Raw genomic sequence first — 12,877 nt, 5'->3', positions numbered from 1 at the left:
CTTTTAAGTGTCTAGAATTGATAAATAAAAAAATATTTAACATTTAATATTAATTGTAGCAACAATGCCTAAATGTGATTATTAAGTGACTTTTCTTCCATTTTTTGTGCAACTGTGCACTTTTTGGCTATTGAGATAATAATTATTTTTTAATGTTTAAAGTTAAATATCTTTTTAGTTATGGATTATAAACACCCAAAAGTAAATGATATACAATTTAATAATCTCTTAAGTGCAAAAACAATAACTACTGTGTTCCATTTAAATTTTTTAAGTTATTGAACTTTTAACAAATGTTTTCATTTTTTTATCTTTGCAAATGCAACACAGTAAAAAAATGTTACAACTTTATAGCTTGTACCTTCTTCTTTGCGGTAGTAAAAAAATATTTCTAGATATCTTAGTTTTTATGTAATAATTTTTTATAGGTGGATGTTTTCGTCAAAAAGTCGTCTTATTTTTAAAACAAAATCGACTAATAAAAGTTTAGCGTAAAAACATTGTCATAAAAATCTACATTCGAAAATGCTAAGAAACATAAGGTGTGTCATTTAAAAAAACGCAAGTTTGTATTGTAACTTATTTTTGGGACACGCTGTAAGGTTAAAAATAATTTTAGGCGATGGACTGGATTAGTAGCTATCAATGTACTATATAATTTGTTTATAATTTTACCATTTAAAGGTCACTCACTAATGGTCTTCACCAACTTGCTGGAACACCTGTATAGTGATTTTTTACAAAAATTGATTAAAAAAAAAACTATTCTTACTGCTCTCTGCTAAATAACGTATTTAATTATTTTTTTTTATTAATTTTTTATAAAACTGACATGATTATGACAATATTTTTTTATTTATTGTCATAAAACTTTCTCAACCTACAGTAATTAATTTGGAAACTCAAATTTTTTGAAATATCTTCATTAAAAAATAAGAGACCATTGATTTTTTTTATTTTTGTCCTAGAAATCCATACTATAGCAAACAAAATATGTATAGGATTTAGAGTAGAAATTTGCAATTTTGATTGTTTTCATAGTTATGAAAATACATGTTATACAAGGCGCTATGATGGTCTATAAACATGTTATTTCTTAAGCAAGAGTACTGATTTGTAAAAAACAAATAGTTTTGTTTTTTATAATTTAAGTTAGGTTTTAATCGTACCAAGAAACACATTATATTTGCAGACCCGATGCTCGGTTCGTGACATTCCACAAAGAGGGGTCAGTGGGAATTCGTTTGACTGGAGGCAATTTTGTGGGCATTTTCGTAACGGCAGTCCAGCCAGGTAGTCCAGCGTCGCTCCAAGGTTTGCAACCTGGTGATAAAATCCTAAAAGTCAATGATATGGACATGACTGGTGTGACAAGAGAAGAAGCTGTTCTTTTTCTGTTAAGTCTCCAAGATCGCATCGAGCTAATCGTTCAATATTGTAAAGAAGAATACGACAATATCGTAGCCTCCCAAAAGGGAGACAGTTTCTATATCAAAACCCACTTCCATTACGATAATCCAGCAAAAGGTGAGATGTCTTTCCGTTCTGGAGACATCTTCCACGTCATTGATACGCTGTATAACGGAGTCGTGGGGTCATGGCAAGTATACAGAATTGGCCGTAACAATCAAGAAGTGCAAAAAGGAATCATTCCGAATAAAGCAAGAGCTGAAGAATTGGCAACAGCGCAATTTAACGCCACGAAAAAAGAAATGTCAGCAAACGAATCAAGAGGGAGTTTCTTCAGGAGACGAAGAAGCTCAAACAGACGTTCGAAAAGTCTGGGAAAAGAGCATTGGGATGATATTTTATTTTCCGACACTGTTTCGAAATTCCCGGCTTACGAACGAGTTTTACTTAAACATCCTGGTTTTACAAGACCTGTTATTCTTTTCGGCCCGATTGCTGACGTTGCAAGAGAGAAGCTTCTCAAAGATTTCCCAGATAAATTCATATCGCCTCGTAAGTTTTTCTCCATTTTGATTGTCGACTATATTCCAAAAACTTAAAAAACATTTTTTACATCTTCAGAAGTAAAGTTTTGACTTCTTTGTAGTCCAAGAGTACATAGAGTTCGAAAACTAACTAAGTATAGAAATACAGGGTGCGCCAGAACTCGCGCCCCAGAGAAAAATGCCATATAAGGTAATATACCAGGAACATGGAAAAAATGTTAAAAAAATTTTATCTATAAAAATTTCGAAGTTATGTGGGTTTAACGTGTGCACTTTGACTCTATTTATTTCTGTTGGAAAAATAATTTTACAAGAAAGCTGCATCCTAAATTGTAACTCTGTTCAATGTTATTTGTGGCTTTTAGTGGCAAAATTTTTGTCCCTTTACTAAATAATTGTAAAAAAAAAACATACAAGATCATCAGTATCATTAAATAGATATAAAAAAATGTCAAATGTGAAAAAATAACTGTCAAAATTTTTTGACAAATAGAATTTTTTAAACATTTTTTCATGTTCCTGGTATCTTACCTTACTTGAAAATTTTCTCTGGGGCGCGAGTTCTGGCGCACCTGTATTTCTCGTTGATTAGGTCCCAGTAAATTGCTTATGTGTTGCAGAACTTGATACAACAAATGAGGAGAATTCCAAATCGCAAAAAACTTCTTCAAACATTATAAGATTATCAGCAATTCGTGATGTGATTTCAACCGGCAAGCATGCCCTTTTGGACATAACTCCAAACGCGGTTGAAAGGTTGAATTATGCCCAAATTTACCCAATTGTAGTTTTTTTCAAAGCTGAGAGCAAGATTGTGATCAAGCAGTTACGTCAAGGCTTGCCTAAGTAAGTTTTTGTTGATGTTTTGAAATTTTGTGATAAATTCGAATTTAGGTCGGCCCATAAAAGCTCAAAAAAGTTGCTAGAACAATGCCAAAAATTGGACAAAGTCTGGAGCCACATTTTCAGTGCTACTATAACAATGAATGACAATACAGACAACTGGTACCGTAAAGTCCGCGACATTATCGATAAGCAACAAAGTGGTGCCCTCTGGATGAGCGAAAGCAAGGTAATTTTCTAAATTTGAGCTTTCTCAAGGTGATGGTTTCTTCTTTCTTTCAATTTTTCAGTGGGGGGCAGATATGTTTTCTGACATTTATTTCCAATACACCTGTAGACCTAACAAATCCAATTCCTTGCCTAACAGGTATAGACACTCTCGAAGTCGTACTAGAAGGGGGGTACCGCTTTCTATGTACAGTAGTCCCCAGTTTACTTATCCCGTGATACATTCCCAGTTCTCTCCGAGTCAGAGTAGTTTGTACAGTTCGAGTACCGGTCTGCCATATGCAAGTACTATTCCTTACTTTGACGCTTCCGCTGATTGGTTTAACGCTAAGCCACGTGTTGCACTAACAGAGAATGCTGAGAATATTAACAATTTTGATGAACCCCTCTATTACGAGTGTAACACATTTCCTAGATGTAGAAATTTTAACAGCACTTTTCTTCCAATCAAGGAGGAGGTTTTTGGAGAAATCTAACCACAACAATGCATGCTTTTATGTATATCTGGATTTTTATGCACTTAATATGTCAAATTTTGATTTATTTCTAAAGTATGTTTTTAATGGAAATTAACAAGTTCAAATTTTTTAACATTTATGTAACTCTTTTATCCAATGAAAACGTGATTCTTGTGAGAATAATCTAGTTTCAGTATTACCGTGAGAATAATTTTGAAGTACAAAGTGGTTATAAATGATTTTCATCTAGCCAGCTGTGAATTTTCCATGTAGAATAAAAAATGCCGCTTTACGAAAATAGGGGTATCTACTTGTTTTAACTCAAAATTAAAAAATTGCCGTTTACTAAGCGTCCACTTCGAACGTAGACTTATTGTTTTTTTTATTGTTGTTTTCTTCCAAAGTATTATTATTATCAATTATTATTGGAAATTAGTTGAAACAATAAAAGTTTAATTAACAACAATTTATTATTAATTAATAAGTGACACTAATGACAGAACTAGAGGTTTCAAAAAAGTAGAGCGGCACAAATAAAGTTACATGCAAAGCAGGCTAGATGAAAATCTTTTATAACCACTCTGTATTTTGTTTTTATTAAATAACAACGTATTTTTTTATTTGATTTCTGATGTACGAATATGACCGAAAATGCTTCCTAACTGAAGATGACAAGCAAAAGGTATTTTTTATTATCTCACTAAAAGGTTGAGATGTTAAAAAAATTTTTGTTTGTGAAAACTACCGGTGCTATTAATAATTGTGTTTCTTAATTACGGGAAAGAAGGCACTGGACCACAGTTTAAGAAGTAAAATTTCATTTTGGAAGAGGATTTTTGAAAATTTTCTAACGGATTTGGATTTATTAATGATATTAAGTATTTCTGTACGACACTTTCGTTTTCGAGTATTTTACTGAAGATCGTATTAAATCGTGTACCAACTGAAGTCACGATTTGCTTTAGCTAAGAAAACCAAAAAACAATACTCGTATTTTATATGACATAAATAAAAGAGTACTCTTCCTGTTGTTACCTAATATTAATATGTCAATATGTATGTAGAAAAACACGTGATTTCTTTTAAACGATCTCGAGTTTGAACTCTAACTCTCTTTGGAAGCACTTCCGGACATAGGTCCATAGGAACATTTTTTCTTATTTTGACCTAAGGAACCCCGAAATATTTTAACGTTTTTTTATCGGACATCCTGTATATATTAAAGGAAAGTTCCTGATTGTAATGTCTAAAAACAATTCATCGAATACCATACGAGAGTTTGATAAATTAAAAAATAATTATCCAGAACATTTCTCAAATGTGTTGGTACTCATCAATAGCCACTCAAGCCTTTCGTGTTTTCTTATCTATTGAGCTCTAAATTGTTGGAGGTTCTAAATCCTCTTTCAGCCTTTGTTTCGAAACGGTCACTTCTTAACTTCTTAAGGATGTTTGGTATTTCCGTTAGAAAAATACAGAACTTGTAATAAGTCAATAAAAATTAAGGAGACAATTGTACATAAAAACTCGTAAAATTTTTAATGTCTCTTCAGGAAGTAGAAAGATTTAAGCACGATTTTAAAAAAATATGCATTTAAACTTTATTGTATTTGAAGTATAGTAAAATCGTTTTACTACTAAAAATTTTATTACTTTTAAGTTAAATGCGGTATTGTTAGGAGTAAACCAGAGGGTAAACAAATCATAAATTAGTGGAACCCACCCGGACCTGAAACAAGTCAGTTTTTAACAGGGCCGGATTACTTACTTTCTTTTTGTCTAAAATACTTGAAATGTTTTAATAGTTTTTCATGTAGTTGTTATTAAAGTCAAATATTTTAAGAAATTTAAAAAAGCCAGGTGGTTATTAACAAGCTATTATTAAATAAGGCTGATTTTTTTTTAATAATAGCTTGGTAAAACTCTACCACTACTTTGGTTTTAAATACGGCCCTGTTTTATTCTAGTGGGTGCAGCAACACTTGCACAAAGGAACGTGCCATTTATGAAGAGTTACAAATTCAAGCCATTGTTTGGTTAATCCCTTATAATGTGTCATAAATTTTTAGTGGGTTTTAGGAAAACGATTTTACTATACGAGTATGTATATGTCGTAGTCATTGGGCGTAATACGTCATTCCGCGGAAAGCCTCGTCTTTGGCCGTTCTGCCGGCAGACGCTGTAATCAAATGAATATTCCTTTGTTTGACTGAAATTTTACGTCATTTCAGGGATTGCCCACTTAATTTTAGTCAAACTAAGTAACCGGTTAAACCACTACATGTTTCAGCGTTTGACGAAAGTGTATTTAGTCATTTGCTGAAAAGTCTTGAAATGTTTGATACTTTCTGTAGAAATGTAAATTTTTGGTAGAAGAAAAGAAAAGCCAAAAAACTAAAATATTTTTATTGTAGCAAAATATTTGTTTCGTTTATTTGGAATAATGTAAACATATAATATTATAAAATCATACAAAAAACGTTAAGTACATGACCTAAACAACAGATAAAAATATATTTTTTGCCTTCAGGTAAATTAAACAAAAATAAAGATATATTCTTTAGAAATCTTTTGCAGCCTAAAATACGTACAACTGAAATAAAGATGTATTTTGAGGTTAGAAGTCTTTTACCTCCTTGATTACTTCATAATTTCACGGTTTTTTGGCATCTTTGTTTTCCAAATAATATTCATTTAATTTGTCATAAAACAAAGTCTTATGATTATTAATTTTCCAACAATTACTAAATGTTACAGCCCGAAATACTACACAATAAAATTTCAAGCTTTCAGCAAATGACTAAATACACTTCCGTCAAACGCTGTAACATGTAATGGATTAACCGGTTACTTTGTTTGACGAGAATTATTTAGGCAATCCCTGAAATGACGTAAAATTTCAGTCAAACAAAGGAATATTCATTTGATTACAGCGTCTGCCGGCAGAACGGCCAAAGACTAGGCTTTCCGCGGAATGACGTATTACGCCCAATGACTATGACATATACATATAAACGCTGATATCTACAGGTATAATGGAGTTATAATAAGATAATAAGAAAGATATTTATTTGCATAAAAGACCAGCAATACATTTATGTAGATGTACTGGTTAATACTCACTACATCTTCTTTCATGGCTACATTTGTATTTAACACTGTTTGCTCGCTTTGTGTCGTTTTTGAGGATTGTTTGTGTTGTTTCCAATACCTGTTTTATGTCATTCATCGTCATTGTCATCGTCATTTTAGCCTGAAGAATCACTCTCAGATGATTTCCTGTTCCCAATGTCATCTTTGCGACTATCATACGCTAGTAGTCCTGAAAGTGACTTGGAGCATAGTCCTGGCCCTCCAGTATCTTCAAATTCGCCAACAGCTGGTCGCTTAACAAAAGCCAGTTCTGATCCAAGTGTCGTAATGCCTGATAGCAGCACTACCGATGTACTACCCCCATATCAGGTCTATTTCTTATTTTCAAATCAAGCTTTTACAAACTTTTAAATTTTAGCCCAATTATGACTCTAGGTATGGTTTTAACAACAACCAATCAATTGACCAAGTTAATTTGACCAAAGAACCTAACTATACATTGTCTAATCAAGATATTCCTGGTAGTTTAGACCAGTATGGCAAAAGTGGACTTTATAATGCCCAAATGGATACTAGAAATGATTTTGGAAATGTGCAGCATAAGAGACAAGTTAGTAGTCTTCATCATGGGTCTTATAATCATCCCAAGAGTCATAGCATAAATGAGCAAAGTCCTCGAAGAAGCCCTAAGGACGGAGTTTATGGGCAAGTGCCCGACTTGCCACCTCGCATTGATCGCGCAATCAAACCAATTAGTTTATTAACCACACCAAGCAAAATACCCAATGGGTCAGTTTGTGTTTTCTTATCAAGTAGTTGTGATAATATTTTTTTTAGCCGATCGGCCCATGAGAGGCTTTTTGGTACCAAACCTGGGCAACCTATGGACAATTCAGAACAAAATAATAACGATAACAATAATTTTAGTAACAAGTTGGGTTCTTTAGACCGGAGTCAGAATTCAAAATCGGTAAGTAGCCTAGTCAAATTAGACAAAAATAGGGCGATCGGTGGAAACAAATCCTAGAGAGTTGTATTTTTTTTTTAAACGCTTTCTTTATTGTTATATAGATATATATCAAAAGTCCTCGAAGGTGGGGGGCGAGCTCGAGGAAGGGGAGGGGGCTAAAGGTGTCTTTTTTTGTTTTTTTGCTTATATCTCGGAAACTATTACTTTTAACGGTTTTTGCCTGCTTATCAAAATTAAAGCATACAAAATTTCCTACAAAAATGGTCCTTTGCATTTTTGTTGTAGGACTAACTGTAAGTGAGTTATAGGGCTGACAAAAAACATCATTAAAAAATGTGCTTTATCCGCATTTAAAACAGAATTAATCTTGTTATTTGAAAAAACTGTAAGCAAAATGAGTTTATTGGCTGCAACAACAACACAACAAGTCTTCCGAGTCGTCACCATACGCTGCATCTTCGATTCTTCGTCTTCAACTTAAACATTGAAAACCGAATTAAGTCTTGTTCAGTACAATATTAATAAATAGATGATTTAATATCGATGATTTGAATAAAGCTTACAGTAAATTGAATGTATAGGATCCAACAGTTTATTAGAGGGTGTCACGAGGGTCTATTAAGTCTTCCGAGTCATCCTTATATGCTGAACTAGCATTTGCCTGCGACTTTGTCCGTGTGTATTTCTGATATAAAATGGGAAAAAGCCCGTTCACCAAACCATTCTATAGGCTTAGGTACTCTATAAAGCTAGATAATATGTTATGTATAGGACTCAGTTATAGTAGTCTCGTGAAGACATGGGACAAGGCATGGGCTATGTTTATGGATAAATATTAAATGTTGATTTTCATAAAGTGTCGTCTCAGTGTACTTCTGCACTCTCAAAATTCGAAATTTCATGTTTCTAATTTTGTTTTTAAGCGTTTAAACTCTACTTTATTTCATTAAAATTTGAAAAGTGCACTTCTACACTCTCTAAGGATCATATTTTCTAAATTTAATGTTTTTATATCCCTTTAAATGTGTACACCGTTTTATTCCCTTAAAAACTAATTTTCGAAAAATCAGATTTTAGTGCCCCTTTACACCTCTGAAGAATTTTATGTTTATATCTTTGTTTAAACATTTACACCCCATTTAACCCCCTTACAGATTGATTCTCTCTTTCATCCAAAATTTTTATTTATACAGGGTTATTCATAAATATGAAGCAATATTTGAACCTTAAAAATTACCTATCAAATGATGTTAATTTAAATAATAACTCGTGTCCTATCTCTACTGATAAGAATTTTACAGCCCTCGGAATGGGGGTATGGAAATGTAATAACTTTGGAACTATTTGACCAAATATTATAAAATTTGGAACATTTCCCTGTGACAACATACCCTTTAAACTGGTAATCACGAAAACCGGATACATCCACTCAATTTTCGGTTCCAGCAGTTGCAAGTCACATTTTCTGTGTTTTTCAATTTTTTTGCTTTCTTAACACCAATTTTTTATTGCCCAAATTGATAGAGTAATAAATTTCGATTAAAAAACGCATAACCTTTAATACCCCTAAAATGGACCGTTTCAAAGATATTTTAATTTAAACTGAGGACTGCACAACGCTGAAACCAAAAACTAGGGATTTTGGTAACAAATGACCATGGTCTCACTAATCGCTGTCAGGCATCTGTCATCTTTGACAATTATTATACAATTAATCGAAAATATTTAATAAAAGAGTTTACCTCAGATTCCAAACATAACTTAGAATAAATCCAAATGGATCTCGTTGCATTTAATTCATAAAAAATTCACAAAAATTTATCGTCAAAATTAACAGATGCCTGGCAGGGATTTATGTGACCATGGTCATTGGTTGTCGTGGATACCACTTATTCAAAATCCCTATTTTTTGATTTCAGCGTTGTGCAGTCCTCAGGTTAAATTAAAATATCTTTGAAACGGTCGATTTTAGGGGTATTAAAGGTTATGCGTTTTTTATTCTAAATTGATTACTCTATCGATTTGGGCAATAAAAAATTGGTGTTAAGAGAGCAAAAAAAATGGGAAAACACAGAAAATGTGACCTGCAACTGCTGGAACCGGAAATTGAGTGGATGTATCCGGTTTTCGTGATTACCAATTCAAAGGGTATGTTGTTACAGGGAAATGTTCGAAATTTTATAATATTTGGTCAAATAGTTCCAAAGTTATTACAAAAAAATCAAATACCCACATTCCGAGGGCTGTAAAATTCTTATCAGTAGAGATAGGACACGAGTTGTTATTTATTATTATTATTTTATAGGTCATTTTTGAGGTTCAAATATTGCTTCATATTTATGAATAACCCTGTATCTCCGTTTAAATGTTTACAACCGAGTCACCTTTCAGGCAGACCAGCTTAGTTGAGGTACACTCTACACATATAAATACTTACCATATACTAATGAAATGTGTTTCAAGGGATTTTTAATGCAATTTTATGTAGACTCCAAACTTTTGACGCCTACGTTTAGTCCTACGACAAAAATGAATAGGACCATTTTTGTAGAAAATTTTGATGCAGAAATAGACTTCTACAGAAAATTCGGCGTAAATTACATAAGCAATGAATTTGTATTTATAGACCCTCGTGACACCCCCTTCCTTTAATGAAGTATTGAACCCAGTAAATTCAATTTACTGTCAGTTTTTTTTTTAATTACAAGACTAATTCTGTTTTAAATGCAGATAAAGCACATTTTTTTAAATGATGTTTCTTTTCTGCCGTATAACTCGCTTACGGTTAGTACTACAACAAAACTGCAAAAGACCATTTTTGTAGGAAATTTTGTAACTTTAATTTTTTTTTAATTTATTTGAAGATAAAAACCTATAGGAATCATAATTTCCGAGATATAAGCAAAAAACCAAAAAAGACACTTTTAACCCCCTTCCCCTCCTCGAGCTCGCCCCCCACCATCGGGGACTTTTGATATATGTCTACCCAAGTGTAAAGAAAGCGTTTGAAAAAAATTCCAACTCTAGGATTTTTTTCCACTGATTTGTCTAATTTGACTGGGCTAAAGTATCCGTAAAAGATTTGATTTTTGTGTAATTCTGGTCATTTAGGACTCACTTTCGAGTTACGATTCATTCAATAAACAGACGAATAATCGAATAGGACCGAATGCTCACGACGATCTTAAGACTACTTTATCCAAAATCGAACCAGGCTCCGTCCAGAATAGTCCATCCAAATACAATTCTGGTCCCCGATGGGACCAAAACCCTCAGAGACACAATTCGAAGCTGGATCTGAAGTATGGCCTGCCTCAGAATGATCACAACGACAACAGTCCTCGAAACTCTCGGGAACTGGATAAAGAACCGCGACCAATGGAAAATATGAGCCCCAGAGGATCAGTCGAACGTGATATTTATAGATACTCGAGGTCCCCAGCAAAGTCCAAAGGTCACGTGGAGACTAAAACAGATTATGGAAAGTATAGTCGGAACAACAGTTCTGCACAGGACTACGCCAGGAGTTCGCATCAGGATTTGAGTCAGTCGCATTTGAGTGTACATCAAGTGCCTCCCCATCACCACTCGCCCATGAAGAGCCCACCGGTGCATCACAATGGGTTCGATAATGGTGGTCACATGGGACCTCCGAATGGTAATGGTTACAAACCGGTGCCTCCACCAAAACCGAAAAATTACAAACCGCCATATAAAGGCCAACAGGGTTACGGGGACGGAATGGTGCAACCACCTATGCCGACATATCAACATGGGAAAAGTCACAGTAATCCTGTGGTAAGTTGTTTATTTTTTTGTGTTAGTTGGTTGGCGGCACTGAGCAATACTCTCTGAGCTGTAGGGAAAATTTTATATGTACTACAAACGCTTACGATGTTACTTATGATCAGCGTTAAATATGACCCTGGGTTTAAGTGATCAAAGTGGGTTGTGACTTTAAAATTAAGTTGGCAACATTGAATTATTCATAATTCTTGTAGCTACAGTTTAGTTTATTTCAGACTATTTCAGTGCCTGTCGCTCCTAAATGAATGATAATTGACTACAAAATTGTAAAGTTTTTATTTGATAATCATTGTTGCCAACCTTAAAGTCATATGCAGAGTGTACCAGAACTCGCGCCCCAGAGAAAAATTTCTAGTAAAGATAAGATAAGGAAAAATATTTAAATGAGGAAAAAATGTTAAAAAAATTCTGTAAAATTTTTTTGACATTTGACACTTTTGTATGTCTATTTAAAGACTGATGATCTTGTGTTTTTTTTTTTTTAATTTTTTAGTAAAGGTACAAAAATTTTGCCAATAAAAGCCACAAATAACATTGAACAGAATTACAATTTAGGATACAGTTGTTGTCTCTTCTAATAGCCTGTAGCAAAAAAACTTGGAAAATTATTTTTCCAAAAGAAATAATAGACTCAAAGTGCAAAAAAATTAAACTCTTATAACTTCGAAATTTTTGTAGTTACAATTTTATTAAAAATTTTTTCATGGTCTTGGTTATTACCTTACATAGGATTTTTTTCTGGGGCGCGAGTTTTGGCGCACCTGTATGTTTAATTGAAATATTAGAGAATAATTCAAAATACATAATACATAATAGAGAATAGATTTGGTGAATTTTTTGAAATATAGGTTGTTCCTCCCACCAAAGAATCAAGTGATGTTTTATTCCTTCCTTTTTTACTAATAATCTAGTACTTTATTCCATTGGGAATAAAATAAGTGAAATACTCTTAATATAAACTGGAATTGAATGAATTGAATTTCTTGAGTGTTTTTTTTTTTTTAAATAAACAAATTTTTTTATATCTGCCCATTTTTACTCTTAAAATTGCAATTGAATGAACGTACAGTCGAACAAAATGAAAATGACGCTTCAATAAACCAGCCCCTGCTGTGGATGCCGACCCTTCTAACTGCAAGCAGGATCGTAAATTATCGGATTGCAAACTTGACGTAGTTTCAAGATAAATTCCTTTAGGAGCCGGTTTACAGAAAGCGAAATGAAAATTTAGTTCACAATTATTAAACTAATTCGAATTAAGTCGCCATTTATTTTGCATTGACAAAAGTCAAGTTAAATGAAAATGTAATTTTTTTAATGAAAAATTTAACAAACCATTTCTTGAGGAAAATTATGCATTAGGTAATGATGACATTGACGAAAATACAAATCATTACTTATTTAATATTTTTTTAACTGTTTGAAAATAAAATTATTTTATAAATTATTTATTTTACATAAAATCAAGTTTAAAATAGAGAAAGCCTATTTCGTACAAAAATTATGTTACTTAATTTAATTTT

General features: G+C 32.8%; 1 protein-coding gene across 2 annotated transcripts in view; it reads left to right on the top strand.

The window, feature by feature from the left end:
* Positions 1 to 12,877, top strand: part of LOC123016182 (tight junction protein ZO-1-like) — a 54,861-nt gene that overhangs the window by 35,854 nt on the left and 6,130 nt on the right. Inside the window, exons 6-13 of one of the 2 annotated variants that reach the window (XM_044416416.1) lie at positions 1,193 to 1,962; positions 2,576 to 2,801; positions 2,850 to 3,027; positions 3,089 to 3,307; positions 6,737 to 6,946; positions 6,996 to 7,366; positions 7,415 to 7,547; positions 10,659 to 11,345. In XM_044416416.1, the coding sequence (XP_044272351.1) occupies positions 1,193 to 1,962; positions 2,576 to 2,801; positions 2,850 to 3,027; positions 3,089 to 3,307; positions 6,737 to 6,946; positions 6,996 to 7,366; positions 7,415 to 7,547; positions 10,659 to 11,345 (2,794 nt within the window). The remainder of the gene's footprint in view (positions 1 to 1,192; positions 1,963 to 2,575; positions 2,802 to 2,849; positions 3,028 to 3,088; positions 3,308 to 6,736; positions 6,947 to 6,995; positions 7,367 to 7,414; positions 7,548 to 10,658; positions 11,346 to 12,877) is intronic. The other variant, XM_044416417.1, reaches the window with a different exon arrangement.

Source organism: Tribolium madens, unplaced genomic scaffold (genome assembly GCF_015345945.1).
Source record: "Tribolium madens isolate multiple individuals breed KSU strain unplaced genomic scaffold, Tmad_KSU_1.1 Scaffold_1;HRSCAF=32;Tcas5.2_LG8, whole genome shotgun sequence".
Taxonomy (NCBI): Eukaryota; Metazoa; Arthropoda; class Insecta; order Coleoptera; family Tenebrionidae; genus Tribolium; species Tribolium madens.
The sequence above is the reverse complement of the archived record's forward strand: the minus strand, read 5'-3'. Positions and strand labels throughout refer to the sequence as shown.